The following is a 24,529-nucleotide window of genomic DNA, read 5'->3' on the forward strand; positions in this document are numbered from 1 at the left end:
GAATCTGTCTCCGCACCACGTGCTCTCACCACTGGTGTCCCCCAGGGCTCTGTTCTTGGCCCACTCCTATTCTCGCTATACACCAAGTCACTTGGCTCTGTCATATCCTCACATGGTCTCTCATATCATTGCTATGCAGATGACACACAATTAATCTTCTCCTTTCCCCCTTCTGACAACCAGGTGGCGAATCGCATCTCTGCATGTCTGGCAGACATATCAGTGTGGATGACGGATCACCACCTCAAGCTGAACCTCGGCAAGACGGAGCTGCTCTTCCTCCCGGGGAAGGACTGCCCGTTCCATGATCTCGCCATCACGGTTGACAACTCCCTTGTGTCCTCCTCCCAGAGTGCTAAGAGCCTTGGCGTGACCCTGGACAACACCCTGTCGTTCTCCACCAACATCAAGGCGGTGACCCGATCCTGTAGGTTCATGCTCTACAACATTCGCAGAGTACGACCCTGCCTCACACAGGAAGCGGCGCAGGTCCTAATCCAGGCACTTGTCATCTCCCGTCTGGATTATTGCAACTCGCTGTTGGCTGGGCTCCCTGCCTGTGCCATTAAACCCCTACAACTCATCCAGAACGCCGCAGCCCGTCTGGTGTTCAACCTTCCCAAGTTCTCTCACGTCACCCCGCTCCTCCGCTCTCTCCACTGGCTTCCAGTCGAAGCTCGCATCCGCTACAAGACCATGGTGCTTGCCTACGGAGCTGTGAGGGGAACGGCACCTCCGTACCTTCAGGCTCTGATCAGGCCCTACACCCAAACAAGGGCACTCCGTTCAGCCACCTCTGGCCTGCTCGCCTCCCTACCTCTGAGGAAGCACAGTTTCCGCTCAGCCCAGTCAAAACTGTTCGTTGCTCTGGCACCCCAATGGTGGAACAAGCTCCCTCACGACGCCAGGACAGCGGAGTCAATCACCACCTTCCGGAGACACCTGAAACCCCACCTCTTCAAGGAATACCTGGGATAGGATAAAGTAATCCTTCTAACCCCCCCCCCCTTAAAAGATTTAGATGCACTATTGTAAAGTGGTTGTTCCACTGGATATTATAAGGTGAATGCACCAATTTGTAAGTCGCTCTGGATAAGAGCGTCTGCTAAATGACTTAAATGTAAATGTAAGGTTATTGTATCTGAGAGCCTTTATCACTCATCCAGTTTATCACTGTCTGCTCTGCACTCTGCCCTACCTATGTTGTCAGAGACGGTGTGTAATGGAAAGACAAACAGCCCAGGACAGTGATGAATGGACCAGGGTTGGACACCAAGATAAGACTGTCACGAACCAGCTCGAAGTTCGTAACAAAAAGGGAGACAATGTGGAGATAAGGAATAACCAAATATTTTTATGAACTGAAGTTAACTAAATACAATTAACAACAGTGTGTGTAGTCAGTAATCAGTAGTGTAAGTGAGTGGTTGCGTGCATAAATGTGATAGTGAGGGGTGTTGAAAGGAGCCAACAAAAACAACCACAAAAATGCCACAACCAAAATCTGTGTCTGCATGGAGGGAGTCTCCTCAATGATTGGGGAACGAGGTGCATTTATCCCGGGACACACCCGAACCCAGGTGTGTCCCATTTCACTGACGACCCTCCCGGCTCCGCCCACCGACATCCTATTAAGGAAAACGAGCAAAGAGAAAGAATTCGGCAGACAGAGTGGGAGGGTCGTCACAAAATATATTTGTGTTTCATTTTTAATCAAAGGTCCATATTATTATTTTTTATTATAGTTTTGGCATTTTCTATGCCGTATTGGATAGAGTTTTCGCAAAAAAATCGTCAGTATGTGATCAAGAGGCAGCAGTTTAGACTGCTAGACAACCCTAGGCCATAGTCTTAATACATATTTTCAATTGAAGGACAGATTTTGTAATATAATGTAAGCTTATGTTTCTGTGCAGGTAGCCTAATCCATATGTACTGTATACACTACCATCAATTGGTGTTTGTGAAGGTACATTATGCTTGAAACAAATTATATTTATTGTCAGTTAGGCTTAGGTAGAAGTAGGGGAAACAGATCTTGAATCAGTTGTTAAATAAAAGCAATTAAAGTACAAAGGGATCCCATTGGACTGAGAGCTTGTGGGGCCAGTCACGTGACATCTTGGAACAACCAGTTCTTTGTGATAAGAATCTAGCAGTTAGGTAAAAGAGAAAGTAAAGAAAGCTCCCAGTTTACCTTCATGTTGTTCTTTTGAAGATAACAAACCACAAAAAGTGTAAGAATGTACTTTTTTTTCTCTCTTCCAGCGAAGCCCTGGATCTTTTCCTGTTCCAGGTAAAAACACCACACCTTCACAGAATGTTTTTTCTCTTTTGCTTCTACTGTAGTGTATTATAAGTGTTTGCTCTCAGAGGCCAAGGCAAACAGGACAGGTTCATCAGTGAAATGTGACGACATCATATGGAAACTAAAGCCCTCCTGATAAGAAGCTAGTTGTTACCTCAATTACAATATATAGCAGGGCTGTGGTGTCACCCTAATGTAAGGAGCCATGGATTGGACTTTTTCTAAAGAGGAAGTCTGTTGGCATACAACACACACACACACACACACACACACACACACACACACACACACACACACACACACACACACACACACACACACACACACACACACACACACACACACACACACACACACACACACAATATATAGAGGCCTATGGTTGATTTTATTATTGTGCCCTTTACTTTTAACATCTCTTATGAAATGGTGCTGTCTTTTCCAGATGTTCATCTTTGACCGGCCAGTGATGTGTGGCCTGAGGATGGAGGTGTAGAGTGATGTCGTTGATGCCACACCCTGGCAACTACAGGAGACCATCTCTATCAGGTTAAGTGTTCAAACCGTCACACACACACACACACACACACAGTTCATTTTGGGTGTTTCAGACAATTTTTCTGCCCAGTACAAATGAATGCTAAATAATGTGTTGCGTCATTTTAAATAAGAATATAATATGTTTTTAAACACATTCATGTTGATGCTATCATGATTACGAATAATTGTGAATAATGATGAGTGAGAAAGTTACAGAGGGTCAAAGGTCATGCCCCCAAGAGATGCTAACCTCTCACCATTAGCAATAACAGGGGAGATTAGCATGTCTTGGGGGTATGATTTTTGACCCTCTAACTTTCTCACTCATCATTACTCACGATTAATTCAAGACTATTCACAATCATAGAAGCATCTACATTAATGTAGAAGTGTTTAGAAACATATTATATTCTTATTTACAATAAAAGTGACTCCAAAATGACACAATACATTATTTCCATTCATTTCTATTGGGTGGGCCTATGCCCTCCCAGGCCCACCCATGGCTGCGCCTCTGCCCAGTCATTTGAAATCCATAGATCAGAGAGCCTAATGAATTGATTTCAATTGACTGATTTCCTTTTATGAACTCTAACTCAGTAAAATCATTGAAATTGTTGCATGGTGCGTTTGCCTAAAAGTAGGCCTAAAACTTCACTAAAATTACCCGAAGCGACTTTTCCTCTGCTTCTCCAAAACAAGACCTCAAAAATGGTCGTGCATTATGTCCCATGCCATCTGTTGTAGGCTTTAGACTTAGCTACAGTATTTTAATGTAACCGCAAATAAATTGACGATAAATGGGCTCTGTCAAATTTCCTTGTTGTGTCAATAAGGAGATTCGATTTAATCTGGCCCGAGTGCCCTGGTAGGTGTGTTTTGCACCAGGTGAAAGTTGATTGCATTCATTTTGGAATCTGGCTGCCTCCCGGGCGTTAGCCAGGTGCCCTGTTCAAAGCCCACGGCAAAGTCAGTTGTTTTCAGTTTCGGAAAGTCGGAGCTCTAGGAGGAGGCCAGAGTTTCTGACTTGGAATTCCAAGTTGAATGACCGTTCAAAACAGTTTTTTCCCCAGTCGAAGCTCGTTTCTTTCAGAGTTCCCACTTGTCTTGAATAACTAAAGTCGGAGGCCGGAGACTTTCAGGTTCCCAAATTCCCAGTTGTCTTGAATGCAGCAATAGGCTGACTAGGCCTACAAAATTGACACAAGAGGGCGCTAAAATACAGCAAATTGTGATTTTCATCTATTGTGGCACAAGAGGGGTTCTGACTGAACTTTGATACACAATGACAGAAAATCAATTTCACTGCATTTCCTTATTGTTTGATAGTATTTATGGAACAAATTTACTATAGGAATTTTCTATTTATAGTAGAAGAATATCATATCACTTTATCTTCCCTTTGAAAGTCACCAAAAGCAATTGTTTAGTACAGTTGCAGGTAGAAAATCATATTTTTGCTAAATAACTTAGAATAACCTAATTTCCCCCAGAATAACATATGATAATGAAAAGAACACGAGATAAACACCAGCACAGTCTGGTATCACTTTCCCTGATCAGTTGAATATGGATGCAGCTCTATGACATCCGCAGAATGATGCGGGGGTAGGGTGCACGTCACAAGCAGCATATATATGAATAAGCACCCTCTATCTGTACCTTTAAACCCATATAGATTACTGTATCTGAGAGACTTTATCACTCATCCAGTTTATCACTGTCTGCTCTGCACTCTGCCCTACCTATGTTGTCAGAGACGGTGTGTAATGGAAAGACAAACAGCCCAGGACAGTGACAAATGGACCAGGGTTGGACACCAAGATAAAACTTATCTGTGTTTCATTTTTTATCAAAGGTCCATATTCTAATTTTTATAAAGTTCGTTTTTGCATTTTGTATGCCTTATTGGAAAGGCAAAGGGGGATACCTAGTCAGTTGTACAACTGAATGCCTTCAACTGAAGTGTGTCTTCCGCATTTCAACCAACCCCTCTGAATCAGAGAGGTGCAAGGGGCTGCTTTAATCGACATCCACGTCTTCGGCGCCTGGGGACCTTGATAGAGTTTTTACAAAACATCGTCAGTATGTGATCAAGAGGCAGCAGTTTAGACTGCTAGACAACCCTAGGCCATAGTCTTAATACATATTTTCAATTGAAGGACAGATTCTGTAATATAATGTAAGCTTATGTTTCTGTGCAGGTAGCCGAATCCATATGTAGTTTATACATTTACATTTACATTTACGTCATTTAGCAGACGCTCTTATCCAGAGCGACTTACAAATTGAGTGATGGGTTTTATGGTGTGTGAAGCAATAGTGGGCAATGCACTGTCTGTGATGACCACATCAAGCTTGTGACTCTACAAACTTATTGGATGCATTTGCAGTTCAGTTTGGTTGTTTATACACTACCATCAATTGGTGTTTGTGAAGGTACATTATGCCTGAAACAAATTATATTTATTGTCAGTTAGGCTTAGGTAGAAGTAGGGGAAACAGATCTTGAATCAGTTGTTAAATAAAAGCAATTAAAGTAAAAAGGATCCCATTGGACTGAGAGCTTGTGGGGCCAGTCACGTGACATCTTGGAACAACCAGTTCTTTGTGATAAGAATCTAGCAGTTAGGTAAAAGAGAAAGTAAAGAAAGCTCCCAGTTTACCTTCATGTTGTTCTTTTGAAGATAACAAACCACAAAAAGTGTAAGAATGTACTTTTTTTTCTCTCTTCCAGCGAAGCCCTGGATCTTTTCCTGTTCCAGGTAAAAACACCACACCTTCACAGAATGTTTTTTCTCTTTTGCTTCTACTGTAGTGTATTATAAGTGTTTGCTCTCAGAGGCCAAGGCAAACAGGACAGGTTCATCAGTGAAATGTGACGACATCATATGGAAACTAAAGCCCTCCTGATAAGAAGCTAGTTGTTACCTCAATTACAATATATAGCAGGGCTGTGGTGTCACCCTAATGACTATTATTCTAGAAATCAGTCAACAGTAAGAAGTATGTAAGGAGCCATGGATTGGACTTTTTCTAAAGAGGAAGTCTGTTGGCATACCTCACACACACACACACACACACTTTCAAAGAACTACCATAACCAGAATTCTTCCTTCTAAGGAAAGTGGAGGACCAGTTGTGCTTTTACTTTCGCAGTTCCACAAAGAGTTTTGAGTGATGGGTTTTATGGTGTGTGAAGCAATGGTGGGCAATGAACTGTGATGACCACATCAAGCTTGTGACTCTACCAAGTTATTGGATGCATCTGCAGTTCAGTTTGGCTGTTTCAGATTATTTTGTGCCCAAAAAATATCAGCACCCCTACTTCAAAGTAAAAAAAATATATATATGTTGGGGGAAAAATGTATTACTTGTTCAACTAAATCTCTTTCTCTGAGCAATTGTGTTAGTGTAAGATAATATAATTTCCAACTGTTTTGCTCAGTATTTGAATTATTTATTTGATACAATCATTATCGCTCGTCTTTATCAAGGGTGTCAAGTGTGTTAATGTGGTTTAATGACCTGTTAAATCCCCCTCCAATACATAGTCACCACAAAGACACCCATCAATCAAAAATAATGATGTAAGAAAACACCTGTTGCATGTTCACTGTCCATGGCGTGTCAGAGTGAGTGTTTGGCTTTGCTAGACTGGCGATGAATATTTTGTGAAATCTAACTCAGACTGACAGGTTTCTGATTAACCATGACCGCTTCGCCTTACACTTAATAGTATTGGGCAATTCCATGCCAGCATGGCTCAAAAATATTTTGTGTATCTAAGATTGTTCTGGCAGTTCTCACATAGAAACCTCATTGGTAGAAAGCATGTTTGATATGCTTTTTACATTTGTAACACAAACCATTTTTGAGAAAATGATGATGAAAGTGGCCATTCTAGGCCCTTTTTAGATCAAATCATGCCCCCTGTAAAACCCAATGATCTGTGAACCGTACATGATACAGACAACACCTTGCCCACTGGGCACAGATGCCAGTTCCACGTCTGGTTTTGATTTACATTTGGTTGAGTTGTCAACTAACGTGAATTCAACAAAGATGTTTACCTTGTCATTGGATTTAAGTTAAATGTTTTTTTAAATGTTTTATTAAAAGAAGACTGGTGCCACTTTAATGTGTTCAATGAAGAAGTTCCGGATGGCATTCCATTAAATTGTGATGTTGTGGTCCCACCCCTTCCCAGCTACAGACTGGAACAAGGTTTCAAAGAAATTCAAGAGTAAACAGGAAGTTGGCCCTCATAACTTCCCCCTCTCCACAATAATTGCTCCATCCTTTTCTTCACCAGGATGTGTTTTTATCAGCTAGTGAGCTAATTTGTCACTGGTATTCTGAAAACAGACTGATTGACTAGTTTACTTGATGACTGCTGAACGGGCAGGCTAAAATAAGAAACAGAAGTTTATGCATTGCTGGATAGTGAACAATGCCGAAAAGGCCTTTGTGCAAAGAATTTTAAGAAGTTATCAAAGAACCCTAATGTAGTGAAAAAAATTAAAAAGCCTTTATTCTCTACGGATTATACTGGCAAGAATATACATTTACTGACTAACTCTGAAGCTTACTTACTGGCTAAATGGTCATATATTGTATGTAACTTGCTAGTTAACAGGCATGCTAACTGACTTACATCTCTGCTCGACAACGTGACAAACCTATGGCTCTTAATCTGGTTTGAGGTGTATTTGTTCTGGTCAGAAGTGTGCAGTGGGGTTCTCCCTTGATGAGCACAGACTCCTTAAGCAAAGATCACGAGAGGAAACACAAACACTCTGAGGGAGAGAGAGAGAGAGAGAGAGAGAGAGAGGTCACTCATGTAAACACCCTGACAGGAGAGGAGAGACTGGGAGTAGTGGCCCAGCTTACTGTAACTATGCTGATGACTGAAAGTGTGGTTTAATGTCGGGGGAGGTTCATCAGCAGATTGTTTCACCTTCATCAGGTGTGCCAGTACTCAGTCAGTCATCAACACATGGAGCCAGTTCTTGTAAATCGATATCATTTCTAAGAATGTATTTATGGGAAACAGCAGCGTGGTCCTTTATCAGCATTTCAAACCACGTTCTGGTATAATGTAATTATTGAAATCATATTTAATTCAATTAATCAAATCAAATCCAATTTTATTTGTCACATGCTTGTAGACCTTACAGTGAAATGCTTACTTACAAGCCTTTAACCAACAATGCAGTTTTAAGAAAAATACCCCCACATTTTTTTTTCAATAAAAGTAACAAATAATTAAAGTGCAGCAGTAAAATAACAATAGCGAGGCTATATAGAGGGGGTACCGGTACAGAGTCAATGTGCGGTGGCACCGGTTAGTCGAGGTAATATGTCCATGTAGGTAGAGTTATTAAAGGGACTATGCATAGATAATAACAGAGTAGCAGCAGCGTAAAGGGGGGGTGCAAGTAGTCTGGGTAGCCATTTGATTAGATGTTCAGGATTCTTATGGCTTGGGGGAAGAAGCTGTTTAGAAGCCTCTTGGACCTAGACTTGGCGCTCCGGTACCGCTTGCCGTGCGGTAGTAGAGAGGACAGTCTATGACTAGGGTTGCTGGAGTCTTTTTAGGGCTTTCCTCTGACACCGCCTGGTATAGAGGTCCTGGATGGCAGGAAGCTTTGCCCCAGTGATGTACTGGGCCGTACACACTACCCTCTATAGTGCCTTGCAGTCGGAGGCCGAGCAGTTGCCATACCAGGCAGTGATGCAACCCGTCAGGATGCTCTTGATGGTGCAGCTGTAGAACCTTTTGAGGATCTGAGGACCCATGCCAAATCTTTTCAGTCTCCTGAGGGGGAATAGGTTTTGTCATGCCCTCTTCACGACTGTCTTGATTACATACTATATGCTGCTGAAAGGTGATAACAATAGTTTCACAGATTTTGAAGAGAGCTGAATATCCACAAAGGTGACATCTTCTCAGAAGACATAATCCGCATTCAATGTTGCAATCATTATTAGCACATTAGGTATAGTCTGATGGTAAGTGATGCTGATTCTAGTGAACATCAGTGCATACTCTCAGTTCCTCTATTTTCTAAGAAAGTGAACTCAAGAGTTTTGAGTGGGCAGTCGTGTGGGACTTTCTAGAGTTTGGTTATGAGTAAGAGAGGGTAAGAGTATGTGGGGGATTTGTGAGGGGGTGTCTGTGTGTGCGTTCATGTGAGTGTGCAAATACAAGCATGTTGGATTTTTGAAGCGAGAAAATAGAAAACTCAAAAGACATCACATTTTGAAAAACAACATGTTTACTGTGCTACATTTATTACAAAAGTATCATCAAAATAATCTCTGACATAAAGTATCCACATATCATAACCTTGGTCCAAAAATAAACTACATAGACAAAACTACAAATGTGTATACAAAAACAATTATAATTCACACAGTATTAATGTTAGAACAGTTCCACCATTTAGGTTTTAGGTAACAGAAACCTTGGTGCGCATGGATCTATTTCTGGCTTTTTCCAGTGAGAGCGAAAACGTACAGCTCTCATATGAGGTACTTTTGTCAATAGTTTTGGTAAAATAACAAGAGTCGAGAGCCATTCACCTGAGTGTATATATACAGTGGTACTAGGAGCAGACGGAGTAAAGGGGCAAGTGCAGTAAAGGCTACATTGGGTTCATTCTCACATACTGTATGGTTCATGCTCTGATTCAGATGACACTCGCATCTACAGTACCACCAGTATAGAGGACAAATGAAATAAAGCTTTATCGACAGTGGGTAGATAGCAACTAAATCAAAGAGAAAGAGCTAGAAACACAATGGTATTTCAGGATATATTCAAACAAATTCAAATAAAAATACACTGTCTTAAAATGTTTTAACATACAAAAAGACACAAAAAATAGAGAAACAAACGTTTTTCTTTTTATTGCTAGTTTCTGTGCAGAAGTATGTACCCCCAATACATCACTAAATGACTCACAGGAAGTCCTGAGAAGCTATTTGTATTGAACCGGAACATTATAACATTCTGACTGCTTTTAGTTTGCTTTCCTCTCTTGTTACAATACATTAGAATACACTATTTAAGATTTAAAAAGTTATGCTACATAAGTTAGACCCGTTTATTCTCATATTTTATTTGATTCTTGTTGTTTTTTGGCAAACGCAAATACATACACATAGTTTCAAGATCCCTGATCTACCCTTTTTAGCAAAAATAAATAAATACGCACAAAGATTGTCCGGTAATAAAACATTAGATATCGCAGTAATAGTTTGTGGCATTGGTCCAACGGTTTTCCCAGGAGTAAGCCTCCTTGGAAGTGTCAAGACGTAACATTACGTTAACAAGAAAAATAATCACTCAACTGAACAAATATAGCTGACAAACTCTCTCACACATTCTATGTAAATTACACCTGTGAACCTGAGTGAAACTCCACAGCTAATAAGAAAACACCCTCAGTTAGGGTGGAAGTGCAATCACTGAACACACTGGCCATGTCTTTCAATAGTCTTTGTTTTGGTGCTGCTCTCTTATTGGCTTTCCATAGTCTCTCTTCCCCTCGAGGAAATACTTATTTTTCCGTGACGACTTTATCGATTGTGCTCTGGCTTTTCAGGAGGTAGACCCTTAAAATGTTTCTTATTTCTTACCCCTCCCCACAGGGGTCCTTCTACTTCGCCTACTGCCCTTGCGTCTTCACCATTGGCCGGTTGTAGAGGCGTACCACACTAGCCCTCTCCTGATAGGCTGAAGTAGAAGTGTGCGATGACGTGGTGGGAGGAGCTGGGGCGTTAATGGCCGCCGTGAGGGCCTTGAGCAGCAGGGTGGCTTCACTCTGGTCCTCCTTGCCCTCTCGCCCTTCCAAGCTCCGGGCTACCCAGCGCTCTACTGCAGCTTCCAAATGGGCTGGTCCTGCCCCTTCAGGCAGAGTGTCCGCCTCGGGGCTGGTGTCGAAGCGCTCGACCAGCTCGTGGATGTGGGTGTGGGCATGGGAGTTGGCGTGGGCCTGGGCAGAGGCGGGGCAGCAGCTGCGCTGGTGGATGAGCAGCGAGAAGTGGTGGAGGAAGGCGTGGGCGCAGAGCGGGCAGCAGTGGGGGCGGTCGCGGGCAATGTGCAGGCGTCGGTGCAGCTTGAGGTGGATGTACTGGGTGAACTTGGTGCTGCACAACTTGCACTGGTAGGGCTTCTCACCCGAGTGGAGCCGCAGGTGGGTCCTGAGGTTGCTGGTGCTGCTGAAGCGCTTGTGACACACCTATATGAATAGGAACAGATAGATAGGAAAGTTCAGGTTAGGATGATGTTGTGATAGTGATATCATTAGAACAACTGGGGGAAACCTGGCTCCTGGGTTTCTATTGTCCCCCAGCCAGACAGGGCCTTCACTGGTTGCGTGCTAGCAGGGTATGACCCTACACTCTTGGGAAAAAAAGGTGCTAGAACCCCATAGGAGAACCCTTTGAACAACTCTTTTTGGTTCCAGGTAGAACCCTTTTGGTTCCAGGTAGAACCCTATTGGGTTCCATGTAGAACCCTTTCCCCAGAGAGTTCTACATGGAACCCAAAAGAGTACAGCCTGGAACCAAAAAGGGTTCTACCTGGAACCAAAAAGGGTTGTCCAAAGGGTTCTCCTATGGGGACAGCCGAAGAACCCTTTTTTCTATAAGTGTAGACTGCTTCTTTTGAGTGGGAGATCAGTGAACCCTACCATGAAAATCAACACAGGACTGAGGTCATGATCACACCCACATAGTTATAAAATAGTGTTCAACAAAAGCCTAGGGATTCCTTACATCACAGGGGCAGGGCAAGGTGAAAGTCATACTGGCACGCAGGGGTGTGTGTGTGTGTGCTTGTGTGTGTGTGTGTGTGTGTGTGTGTGTGTGTGTGTGTGTGTGTGTGTGTGTGTGTGTGTGTTTTAGAGCTGAAGTAGACTGGAAAAAGCAGATCAAAACGCAAACATACCGTGCACTCGTGTGGTTTCTCTCCGGTGTGGACCAGGTGGTGCTTCTGCAGGTGGGCTAGCTGGGTAAAGCTCTTCTGACAGAGGTGACACTGGAAGGGCTTCTCTCCACTGTGAACTCTCAGATGCACCTAAAAGAAAAATGCCTCGGTTAGATAGGAACCCACAATAAGACAGGAATAGATTGGGCCTCCAAAGAAATCAAAAGGACCACCTATTTCTATAAGATCCTCACCTTGAGGTTGGACAGTTGTCCGAAAGTCTTGATGCAGACGTTGCATTCGTACTTGATCTTGCCGTTCTGTTTCTTCAGGGGGTAGGGGAGGGATTTGTAGCCAGGGGCAGCAGGTGGCGAGGGGCTGCTCTTTGGCATGGCCAGGCTGAGGTTCATGGCCTCCTCACAGCCACAGGGTGACGGCAAGGGTGTCTGATGCTCCTGCTTGGGAAGGGGAGAGAGCTCTGGGGTGGCTGGGGCCCCACAAGGAGGTGACATATTTGGGGTCCTCTCCTTCAGCCCTCCCTGAGGAGCTCCTGGGTAGGGCAGAGGCACTGGGAGCAGACCAGGCTGGTGGGTCATGGAGGGGTATGGAAGTCCATCGCTACTCGGGTAGCTGCTGTACTGCAGAGGGCCCCCGGAGGGGAGCATCCCAGGGAATGGTGGGGGGTACTGGGGGAGGAGGAGGTGAGGGTAGTGGGGGCTGCTGTATGGGGGGAGAAGCTGGTAGGGGGTTTTAAGGGGTCTGGAGGGATGGTAGAGGGGGTAGGGGGACACTAGGCCCTCTCTGTGGCCGTAGAGCCCGTGGAGGTGGAGGTCGCGGGTCGAGGAGGGGGCGGTAGGGTGGCACTCGGGGAAGCCGTAGACGTGAGATCCCAGGTTGGGCTCTCGCTGGTCGGGTTGAGGAGAGGGGATGGGTCCCTGGTGGTCCTGGGTCACCTTCTCATTCTCTATCTTCTGGCTGAAGTCCATGATTTGGTCGTCTGGCGTGTCGGGCGGAGTGTCTCTTTCCAGCACCTCCACGTCAATTCTCTCCTCCCCTTCATCCTCTCTCTCGTCTTTCATCTCCTCCTTCTCTTCAGATTCTCTGACATCTCCGATAATGTGTTCTATAGAAGAAGAAAAAACACAAGGTCAGACATAGTGGTTGGGTTTGAGTGTGTATGAAATACACTGTAAAAACAATTGTCAACCTTGCCAATCCACACAATAATACAACTTCCATTCGTCCTTTGTGCAGACCTAATGAGCAATTATTCACTTATCACTCTGTAATAGGACAGTATTGATTGGCAAATGACAAAGTTCACAGTCTTAACGAAGTTAGAAGTGACTGTAATGACGCACCACACTCACACTCGAGCTCTCACATCCTCGCTGGCACTCCCTCTTATGGTAAATGATGATGGTTTCAGTTTTTAGATGAAACTTCAAAGAGTTCATGGTTTCTGTCTGGCACTATGATAGCAATGTTGTCATTTTGATGTGTGGGTGTATGTGGGTATGTGTCATGTAGGATTTGTAGTAAAACAAAAGGCTTTCATTTTTGGGGGACGTTTCTGTCGCAAGGTTTCAATTACCTCACAAGCGTCTTTCTCAGGACCGCAGGAAGAAATACATTTGCCATTTAGTTAGCTTGTTCTAAGTCCTACTTATGTTTTATGTGAGTAGCTGTGTAGCTTAACTGACGCATTACTCGCTGTTTAACAGAAATTGCCTTACAACCAGGATTAAAGGGAAAGTCAAACCACTGCAGGCTACAATAGTGCATTAAACCATGCACTAGTGATAATACAAAGCTTAGGCGTGAACTTTCAACTGTCACCTGTTCAGTGCCAACCTGTTCTTTGAAAAAAATTGTAAGCCATTTAATTAGGCCTATAAATTGGTCATTTTAAACCAAATGTGTTTGGATAGACTATTTAAGCTACTTTTATCCTTTATTGCTTTGTTTAAATTTTAGAGGCCTAGCCTATTTACTAAAGTCTTTATCAGGGGTGTCCCCAAGTGTGTGGAGTACACAGTAAAAAGGACCGTCAATGCAGTTGCCATTGTAGCCTCGTCATCATTAGTCAACAGGTTGAATGACTGTGTAATGTAATTATAGTTTAAGAGGGCATGTCTCCTTACAGAGTTTCTGGCAACAAAACTAGTTGTCATATAATGAATGGACAACTTGCCATACCTGAATTCACAACTGACTTTGACTCATGGACTTTACTTGACCAGGCATTGTTGAGATGACTTTTCTACTCCTTTTGAGATTTTCCCTACGTTGTGTAAGGAAGAGTGAGTGTGTTTGTGTTTGTGGGTGAGCTGTCTTCTACATTAAGGCAGGTGTAGCCGTGTATTGTCTTTTGTCAGTAAGTCTGTCACCCAACCATGACTCAGTATGTATTCCATAACAATGCCACCCGCTCCAAAAAGGGAATAAGACAGGAAGCAGTTTCCGTCACACTCAGTCTCATTGTTTACCATCTAATAAACTCAGATCTTATCAATATGAGAAGTCTGTGATCGGACAAAAATGGCTCACCTTTGCGTCATCTTATCGAGCAGACACACACAGAGAGATTTAAATCCCTTTTTTTATCTGATATAGGTATGAAAAGAAAGCTGTCTCACTGTTCGTCATCGTTTCCTCCTAGAGACAAACACACACACCTGGCTGTCTTTTACTACATTGCCCTCTCACTCACTAACAGTTTTTCATTGAGTGTCATAACATAGAATAGTGCTTTATTGTAGAGCCACAGAAAAGAGAGAGCTAGAGAGGAGATGGAAAAGCAATTCAAGGAGAGCATAGAGAGAAAGATGAGTGCAGAGGAGAGAAGAGTAGAGGATGGGAAAGACGAGGGGAGAGGGTAGAGGAGAAAGAAACAAGGAGAGGAGTTGAGGAGAGTGAACAGATGAGAGGAGGGCAAAAAAAAGAATCAAAGATGGTACTCACTTTGTTTGAGCTCGTCACCCGGTTGGCTGCACAGTCTCTGGGCGAAATCTTGGCTGTACCACACCAGCAGCTCCTGCTTGGGCTCCACGGGCCGGCTGGTGTAGAAGTAGATGTCAAGGCCATTCTGGCACGCCACCAGGTTCTGTTCGGACAGCAAGTGCGCCGGGTTGACGTAGCGCATCCAGTTGCTACGCTGTAAGTCATAGCCATCGATGAAATGGTATAGCTGCCTGCCGTTATAGATCTGGGAGGGAAAAGAGGGGAGAGTGAAATAAGAATAAAATGCAATAATAGAACACACACACACTTGTATTTAAACGTAGTGTAACATCAGTTAGTACACAACTTTGTAACCGACTGACCTCTACTGTATTGTTACATTCACTCATGACTGTAATATTCACTGTAGCAGTTGAGCTGCTGAGCTGACAGACATTGTCACAGTATATAGATAGAAAGCGTAGTTCACCTCTGCCATGTACAGAATAGTCTCCTATATCCTCTTCTAATGATCTGGTTCTTGTTCCACCTGGGTTGTTTCTTGAGCGTGTGTCCCGCGCACTGTGTGTGTGTGTGTGTGTGTTCCTGAACTACTGTCACTGTCTGGTGTGAAATCAACTCTGTCACTGCTTTTATCAGCTGCTAGTTAGACTGACGGAGAGGGGGCAGGGCAAAGAGGTTGAACGCATGCCCAGACAGACAGACATTTATTTTTCTCTTTCTCTTTCTTTCTCTCACACTCTGGTTGGGGGTTTCTCTCAACATGCCCAGACTTGAATGGCTGCTTCCCACCAGGAGATACAGCATATCACCATATTGTCAACCATAGGCATTTCCATTACATTTCCTCACTTGTCAAGTTGCCAATCACTTATTAAATATAGGGTGCGCTGTAATTGTTTTTACTGGCATCGCTTAAGGATATGTAAGAGGGGTTGTGTTAGCAGACACAAACACACACAAATAGATGGTGGCACGTGCTCACAGGCACACGCAGTCACACACGTCACACACATCCACACCTGTCCCGTGAGAGAGTGTTGCCATACTCTCGAGGCGAGTCAGACTTTCACCAATTTTCAGTAGTAGGACAGGATGGATCTGGTTTACAGGAAATGCCAGAAGGAAGGTGAAAGCGTAGGACAGAAAGCCCTAACAGGGAAACGACTCAGAGAAAACTCCTGAATTAGGCAAGTCACCGCCGGGAGACAGAGAGAGGACGAGGGTGGGTGGGAATGAGAAGGAAGTGTGTATGAGAGAGAGAGAGGGGAACACTAACAATCACTTCCTATATGTCATACTTGTTGAATGGGTTGAATGGGACTTGAGCGCTGGGAAGGATGCAATTGTTGCGTGCATGTAAAGATCCACAACTTCCCCAAAAATCTGTCCAAAACCCCTGAATACCTATGGGCTTCTGAGCAATGCATTTTGGTTTCCTTTTAGATGGGAAGTGACTGACTTGGTGTGAAACTGTTTTACCACTTTGGCTTCTTTTTCCAAGAATAATTGGAGAAGAAAACAAGGACGAATTTTGGGTCGAATCTCTTTTCCCGTCTCTTTCGAGAAACAGTTCCCATAGCTGCTTGTTAGGTAAGGTATTGAGATTTATCCCCTAGAACCCACAGTATAATTTCATTCACCTGCTTTCATGGCTGTACTTACCAACCAGCTCTCACATTCTCACGTCAGAATTAGACGTTCAAACGTCAAATTTCGAAGTTGTTCCAAAGTCAAATTTGTGTTTAAGGCATTAAGTTTAGGCATTAACTCAGCATTTTTAAGTTTAGGGTTAAGTTCAGGAATTGACTACAAATTGTGAAGGCATTAACTCAGAATGGTTAAGGTAAGGGTTAGGGGCTGGGATAGGCTTCAAAAAAAATATCACTGGATAAGCACTTGCAACCTTTGGAATCAGAGGCAGATGCTTACGTCCATCCATCATCCCTGTCCACAATGCCCGAGCAAAACCCAAACCTACTTGAAGGTAACAGCGCTCACTGTTGCCCCTAGTGGCCGGTTTCCACATCATCTCCCGACATCTTGACGTCTTCAGACATGGATGGACGTTGAATACTAACTTGTATCACAGGTGGTATCACTTGGTTGGTATTTACAGTATGTTTTCATATACAACTCCAGCTGACTGAGAGCAACTTATAAATATTTTTGGTAATCCTGTTTCTTTTAAGTATGCCAAATCTAAATTGTTGCTGCCAAAATCATGTTAGGATAAGATAGGAAGAACTATGAACTTTAATGAAAAGGACAATTGGACCAAGGTCAAACACACTGTGTGTGTGTTAACGGTTATTCTGCTAACTTACCCTCCAGAAGTATTTCCTGTTGGCCTGTTTGGGGACGTTGTATTTGGTGTAGATGTCACCCTGCAGAGGTCCGAACCGAGTCCCCTGAGGAATGTACTCTTTGCTGAACACGCCTGTCACCTAAACACAAGACAATACATCATCAAACAGTTAGCCTTAGAATCCTATTTCAAGACAGCAAAAACAGATCTGGGACCCATGCTATCAAACATTAGAGTCAGTCAAACAGTGCCAGTTCCTTAAGACAGCCTTGACCATAGAAATAGAGTTACTAGAAGCATGAGGGTGCAGTCAATTTGCTGTGGCCTGAGGAACTTCTTCTGTTCTACCAATTTTATTTCTATGGCCTTGACATGTTGACCCAGACAGGAGCTCTGATCTTCTCTCCTGAGCTCCAAGGTGACTCGCTTTCTTCCTCTTGCCTAATGAGTTAAATTAATGAAGGGAATTGCACTTTCTCTGACCTGCTTCTCTGACCTGCTGACTGTCCTCGTAAACACCATTGACTTAAAGCCAATTTATGCTTGACCTGACAATGTGGTTGGAGGCACCGTATGAATGGTGTGACGCAATTGCGGAGCCTCCAGAGCCATGCAGAGGCCAAATTGAGCTCTGTACCGCATCGCTGTGCGCCGACCAAGTGTTTTAACAATGCGGAGGGGTCCGTATAGCTCTGCATTGACAGTATAAACACGGACTCACTTCCATGACAACTTGCTTCACAACAGCTCAGCAATGCTCAAGAAGTATAAATGCCCTGACTTCTGCAGAGGCCGTATTGCGGTGAACGCTCTACGGCCGCTGCAGATGTTGGATTGACCATGCAGAGCCTTTTACAGGGACAGAGACAGAACATAAATTACCTAACTCAGCTCACCGCTGCCCCTGCTGGTGAGAATGACCACCAGACTCTGTAGTGCCTGGACTTTTTCTGGTACGTGTTCAATGTCTACACTCTGACTCAGAGTTTACCAGACTCAAGTTACACACGTATATGAAGTAAAGAAAAAAAACGCATCCACAGTTAACTCAAGAGCTGGGATAAGAAAACAGGGAAATAACTAGAGTAGACTAACTCTATCCCCTGAGCCTTGACAGCCAGGAATAGCAACCTGACTCATACTTCAATAGGGATTCTTTAGAAAGTACTGGAAGTTTGAATAAGGCACAGGGGACACCCCCCATTGGCAGGGAGCATCTGTGAGACGCACCCATAGCTTGGGGGTCTTAAGGGGCTTTGTCTTGAAGATCTGTTGAGTCCTGGCCAGGGGGTGACGGAGGGTGAGACGAGAGTGAGTGTGACAGGGACATTGTGTGGCCCCGTTTTAGTGTGACTAATGAATGAGCTGCGACAGGGCTGCTGATTAACGACCGCTCAGCCAGGTTTATAAGAAGACGAGGAAGGAGGGAGGGGGGAAGGAGTAGAGGAGTATCACTCGCCACCACTCTCCCTCCCACCTTCCCCCCTAACTGTCCCTGCTCGGAATAGGTCCTCTCGCAGCCAGGAAATACGGCCTGTGACGATGCCTGCCCTGCGCCCCAAACGAAAGTTAATCGTTGGAGCTTAACCTACTTACCCACCTCCTCCCCTCAGCTGTTTACTGAGAAGGCTTTCCAGTAGATGTTGGAACATTGCTGTGGTCGGGCACTGATGTTGGGCGATTAGGCCTGGCTCGCAGTCGGCGTTCCAATTCAGCCCAAAAATGTTTGATGGGGTTGAGGTCAGGGCTCTGTGCAGGCCAGTCAAGTTCTTCCACATTGATCTCGACAAACTATTTCTGTATGGACCTCGCTTTGTGCACAGGGGCATTGTCATGCTGAAACAGGAAAAGGCCTTCCACAAACTGTTCCCACAAAGTTGAAAGCACAGAATTGTCTAGAATGTCATTGTATGCTGTTGCATAAAATATTTCCCTTCACTGGATCTAAGGGGCCTAACCTGAACCATGAAAAACAGCCACAGACCATTATTCCTCCTTCACCAAAAATGATAGTTGGCGCTATGCATTGGGGCAGGTAGCGTTCTCCTAGCATCCGCCAAAGCCAGATTCGTCTGTCGGATGGTGAGGCGTGATTCATCACTCCAGAGAACGCGTTTCCGCTGCTCCAGAGTCTAATGGCAGCGAGCTTTACACTACTCCTGCCGACAGTTGGCATTGCGCATTGTGATCTTAGGCTTGTGTGCAGCTGCTCGGCCATGGAAACTCATTTCATGAAGCTCCCGACGAACAGTTCTTGTGGTGACGCTGCCTCTGGAAGCAGAGGCCGTTTGGAACTCGGTAGGGAGTGTTGCAACCGAGGACAGCAGATTTTTATGCGCTATACACTTCAGCACTCGGCGGTCCCGTTCTGTGAGCGTGTGTGGCCTACCACTTCGTGGCTGAGCTGTTGTTGCTCCTAGAAGTTTCCACTTCACAATAACAACACTAACAGTTGACCGGGGCATCTCTAGCAGGGAAGAAATTTGACGAACTGACTTGTTGGAAAGGTGGCATCCTATGACGGTGCCATGTTGAAAGTCACTGAGCTCTACAGTAAGGCCGTTCTACTGGCAATGTTTGTCTATGGTGATTGCATGGCTGTGTGCTTGATTTTGTAGACCTGTCAGTAACGGGCATGGCTGAAATAGGCGAATCCACTAATCTGAAGTGTTGTCCACATACTTTTGTATATAAGTATTACATTAGAACTCAAAGAGGACCAAAAAAAGTAGGGAAAATGTATTAGTCATTAATAACTTGGTGAACAACTGAAAGAATCCCAGAATTGAAAAGTAGTAATTTTGCATAATCGGCAATCGCCATGACTAAACAATGACTGGTAACAAACAATGGTTGGCAAGGACTAATAAGTACGTGTGAAGTCCCCATAGGTAGTTCATAGGTTTTATTTTTGATTCAATTGGCATGTGTCTGTTTCCTGTCGATTCACACCCTTTGGCACTGTGACTTTACCAGGAAAAGCACACACATAAAGGTAAGATGCCAAGACATAAAAACACCCTAGGGTATATGGATTCCTCAAGCAAATCCCAACTACTCAGGGGAGAAATTTACATGATGCCATTATCAGAACGGGAAACTTCTGAGGGTACAAAGCCAGCCTTACCAAAAGACTGTAACATGTTTGAAATGTTGTACTTTACACGTGTGTTTTAGTGAGACACTCATATTAAAAAGTTGTGTTTACAAGTGCAAGTAACGTATCTTTTTTGCATTCAAGTACAGTGGAGTTGAGGGTCACTTTGCCTCTGCTGAAACAGGAAAAGAGTTCTCACAACCCCTTGGTGTGAAAGTGAAGTCTTTCACTGTGTTTTCAACTTGCTACATCTGGTTTGGCTGATGTTTGTGAGGGTGGAAGGAGACTAACAAAGCCATATAAAAGCTTACCATGCGTTCATAACCACAGTTTTCACACCTCTCACGGGCCTAGGCAGAAAACGCAGCAGAGAGAGGAAGAAAAGAGACGCTCATAGCTAAAGGAGGGAAATCTAAGCGTTGCTCGGATGAAAATACTGAGAGAAGGAGGAAGGAACCGTATGCTCACTTAACCACACGAAAAGTGAAGATTGACCAAGTGTCACGATTGGGTGGAGAGACAGACCCAGGCGCAGCGTGCTCTGAGTTCCACATATTTTATTTAGTGAAACTTACAAAAGGAAACAAACAATTAACTGTAACAGAGGTGCTACATGCACTAACTCAAAACAAGATCCCACAAAACACAGTGGGGAAATGGCTGCCTAAATATGATCCCCAATCAGAGACAACGATAAACAGTTGCCTCTGATTGGGAACCATACCAGGCCAACATAGAAATAAAACACCTAGATAGAAACACCTCCCCTAGTCACACCCCGACCTAACCAAAATAGAGAATAAAAAGGCTCTCTATGGTCAGGGCGTGACACCAAGTGAGAAGTATGCGAGAGAGAATTACAGCCTTTTTTTCCCAAAAAGAGAGAGACGACTTTTCTGCCACTATTTTAAGTTCACTTTTCATAAGAGCATGGTGTACATTTTAGGACACCCTCAGCCTAAAACCTCACACCTCAGATCCCTTCTCTAGTGAGTCATAATAAGGCCATGCCAGTCAGCTGATTCACTGACACTCATAGCCTGGAAATATTGTGTAGAAGACTGATTCACCGAAATAGAGGAAAACGAGGGATGGAGAGGGGAGGGGGAAGGAGGGCAAGAGCGGGAACTGTTGATGTGATTGTACGGCTCAGGTTGGATCACCTGGATGCAGCTGAGCTGATCCCTGACTTCTTGTTAGGTAGGTGGATGACTACCATGGGGTTAAGATACATGACCCTTATGCCTGTTTGTGGTTGGAAGATCCTGGCAGTGAAGAAACTAAGGTGATTGTGATGCAACATGGAAAAGACACATAATGACAAGGTATTTATTTCAGTATTGCAGCTACCTGTTCACGGAAATGTGTGTGTGTGTTGACCCAGAGACATGATTGTAATACTGACCTAGAGACATGGTAACGGTAAAGAGGCTAGGGGCTTTAACCGGTGCACACATGAGATGGCCATTGTGACACTGAACAGACCAGGAATGGAATGGAAAACTCTTGCTTGCACCTAACATGAGCCTTGACCACAACTTGTCATTAACCTCTGACTGTCCCAGATTAATTCAGACTTAATTAATAGAGTATGTAAGAAAGACATTGTTCATCACAGTAAATGTCAATACACAAACATGCCACTTGGCTGTGAACATGTACTGTGTTCCCCTCCTGGTTCTAAATCTGGCGCCTTCACAGAAATGCTGATTAATGTGATTTCTGATAAAGATCTTACCTCATTCTCTGTGCTGTACTCAAAGGTGAGGTTGCGGGGTATGGACGTCATGGCTTTGGGCACACCAAAGCTGGGGTCCGACACCTGGTCAGGGACAATGTAGGTGCAGTTGAGGGCAAAGTCGTCCTCTCGCCACTCACTCATATCTGGGGCTGTCTCCAGCTTCATCTTAACACTCTTTGTGTTGATTCTCTCTTCCCCACTGGACTTGGTTTGGGGTGCTTTGGTACGGTGTTACTTTGGTGATACTTTGGTTTTCTTGGGGGCCCTCTTCTTTAGATGTGTTGGTTAAAGCTTGAGGTCTGGAAGAGAGAAAAGGGAGAGAAGGGGTCTCATGCTACTTTATCCTAGCATGAATACAATGGTATGTTTGAATTCACTAGTGACACTAGTGGAATTCCTTTTGCTTTGCTTCTTGTTGTCACTTGTCATTGTCACTTGATAAGCAAAACACTGTACTGTCAGAATTGATTGAAAGTGACTTAATCCCAGTGCATGATAGGGTGTTGACAATGTTTGTCGTCGTCAATATAATCCATGGAGCAGCAAAATATTGCAAAAAGGCAACAGAACCACTGAATGACAAAATTATCAGCAATATAATTCAGCCAAAACATCATCAAGATAATAACTTATTGTTCAATACCAGAACTGTGAATCAAGTCAACATGCTTAATTTCACCAAAAATCTATGCAGCTTTTCCATTCAACCCAGCAAAAATATTCAACATATCCCAAGCCCCAATATTAATCTGAATATCGCCAAGGATGATCAAATCCAATCCAAATCCTAGTCCATCAAGTAAGTGTAAACAAGTCAACTCCATTTCTCAACCCCCCCCCCCCCCCCCCCCCGTTGTTGACCATGAGTTATTTTCCCAATCCAAACTCAATTAGACCCAAGAGGTCAAGCCCATTCGGTGCTGTTCATTCACTGTTCATTCACTCAGCATTGACTCAAATACAAAAGTTCACAATTACTGTATTTGACATATTGCTTAAACACCTTCCTTCTAAAACAATGGATTGTCATACAGGCACAAAATAGGAAGCCGTTGACAATTACTTTTAGACAATCATTTTGCTGTGGGATCATCATCTCTTTGGTAAGGTCATCCCTCGCTTCCTCGCTTTTTCTTGTCTTCTACTATTTCCAGTGTCACTCTCGCTTTGTTTTTCCAGGAATTCCTCCCCGTAAGATCCTTAGGGTATCCAGGCTGTGCCCACTTTGCCTCTGCCACCAAAACTCCTGAGCCACCGTTGGGCAAGGCTTTTTACCCCGTCCTCTCGTCCAATGAGAAGCTGCCGTTGGCCATGTGACTGAGCGGATTAGTTGGACGTGCTCCAATTGACACACAACTGGTGGCTTTGGACAATTGCCTGAATGTACACTTGGCCTCAAGTGACCATGCACACACACGCGAACACACACACATAAATACCCCGCGGGCCACATAAGACATATGAATGAATGAAAGAAGGAAGAGCAGATGGCTGGCTTGTGGCCACTGACAAACACACTGATAGACTTTTGCGTGGTTTGGCCCTTAACGAGCAATCTGATCTGGTGGAACAACGTCCTCAGCCCCTGACCTTGACCTACAAGATCTTGGTCTCCTCAATCCCCCAGATCATACACACATACTTTTTTAAAATTCATAATAAAACATTTAGGTGCAAAGGACCCTGAACGGTCACACACACACACACACACACACACTTCAAATATTTTATTTGGATTCACAATAAAGCACAGAGGTGCAAAGGATCATCAGTGGTCATACTTTTGGAGGGTGAGTGTGAACTTGGAGGGTTCTTCAGAAGAACAATCAGAGTTCACACACATGCACGCGCAAACCCTCAACCTGCCCTGTAACAGGAGAGAGAGAAAGACCATATTAGAGACACATGTTTCCCTCGGATTACACAGATCCACAAAGAATTCGAAAACAAACCCGATTTTGATAAACTCCCATATCTACTGGGTGAAATACCACAGTGTGCCATCACAGCAGCAAGATTTGTGACCTGTTGCCACAAAAAAAGGTCAATCAGTGAAGAACAAACACCATTGTAAATACAACCCATATTTATGCTTATTTATTTTCCATTTTGTACTTTAACCATTTGTACATCGTTACAGCACTGTATATATACATAATATGACTTTTGTATTGTGTTTATTCTTCTGGAACTTCTGTGAGTGTAATGTTTACTGTTAATTTTTATTGTTTATTTCACTTTTGTATATTATCTACTTCACTTGCTTTGGCAATGTTATTAACATATGTTTCCCATGCCAATAAAGCCCCTTGAATTGAATTGAAAGAGAGAGGGTCAGCACCTCAGATGAGCGTCCCTTTCGTTTCAGTCTACTTTGAACAAATGTCCTCTGTTTAGAGAGTTAGGTCGCCTGTGCTCCACACTAAAGGTAGCCAGGCCAGGAAAACAACATATGAAAGCTGAAAAGAAAATGGAATCTGAATTTTTCAAGATTGTCAATTGAACCGACACAAATGCGGTAACAAAGTTACAGCGAGCCTGTGACATCCATTGTACTGTGAAATGACTGTAAATTGTTGTAAGAACTTACTGGATAATTGGAAGCGGGGAGTCAATGTAAAATTCTATGCCTC

At 43.8% G+C, this 24,529-nt stretch overlaps 1 protein-coding gene and 1 long non-coding RNA gene across 3 annotated transcripts; one reads left to right on the top strand and one right to left on the bottom strand.

Moving 5' to 3' along the window:
- The first annotated feature begins 3,110 nt into the window (after window positions 1-3,110).
- Window positions 3,111-24,215, top strand: LOC145860369 (uncharacterized). Its single transcript, XR_014380409.1, has 2 exons — window positions 3,111-5,613; window positions 23,076-24,215. It is a non-coding gene; the product is annotated as an uncharacterized LOC145860369 (long non-coding RNA).
- Window positions 9,739-22,043, bottom strand: LOC106570043 (PR domain zinc finger protein 1). 2 transcript variants are annotated; one of them, XM_014141970.3, is made up of 6 exons: window positions 21,894-22,043; window positions 17,078-17,197; window positions 14,751-14,994; window positions 12,041-12,909; window positions 11,808-11,936; window positions 9,739-11,097 (listed from the first exon to the last, which is right to left on the bottom strand). In XM_014141970.3, exons 1-6 carry the CDS (start codon window positions 22,035-22,037, stop codon window positions 10,525-10,527), a joined length of 2,079 nt encoding a protein of 692 aa, XP_013997445.2. In that variant the 5' UTR covers window positions 22,038-22,043; the 3' UTR covers window positions 9,739-10,524. The 2 variants fall into 2 exon arrangements, with proteins under 2 accessions (XP_013997445.2, XP_013997446.1); XM_014141971.3 differs by lacking the exons at window positions 17,078-17,197; window positions 21,894-22,043 and adding an exon at window positions 15,220-15,356.
- Window positions 24,216-24,529: the final 314 nt, after the last annotated feature.

The sequence above is a fragment of the Salmo salar genome, chromosome 14, assembly GCF_965601325.2.
Source record: "Salmo salar chromosome 14, fSalSal1, whole genome shotgun sequence".
NCBI classification, from domain to species: Eukaryota; Metazoa; Chordata; class Actinopteri; order Salmoniformes; family Salmonidae; genus Salmo; species Salmo salar.

What these genes read in the sequence shown, in the direction of transcription:
- LOC106570043 (XM_014141970.3), bottom strand. Translation starts at nt 22,037, where the DNA reads ATGAGTGAGTGGCGAGAGGACGACTTTGCCCTCAACTGCACCTACATT. An exon ending in AGTACAGCACAGAGAATGAG is followed by an intron (nt 17,198 to 21,893) that starts GTAAGATCTTTA and finishes TCTTGTGTTTAG; the next exon opens with GTGACAGGCGTGTTCAGCAA. An exon ending in ACAGGAAATACTTCTGGAGG is followed by an intron (nt 14,995 to 17,077) that starts GTAAGTTAGCAG and finishes TTTCCCTCCCAG; the next exon opens with ATCTATAACGGCAGGCAGCT.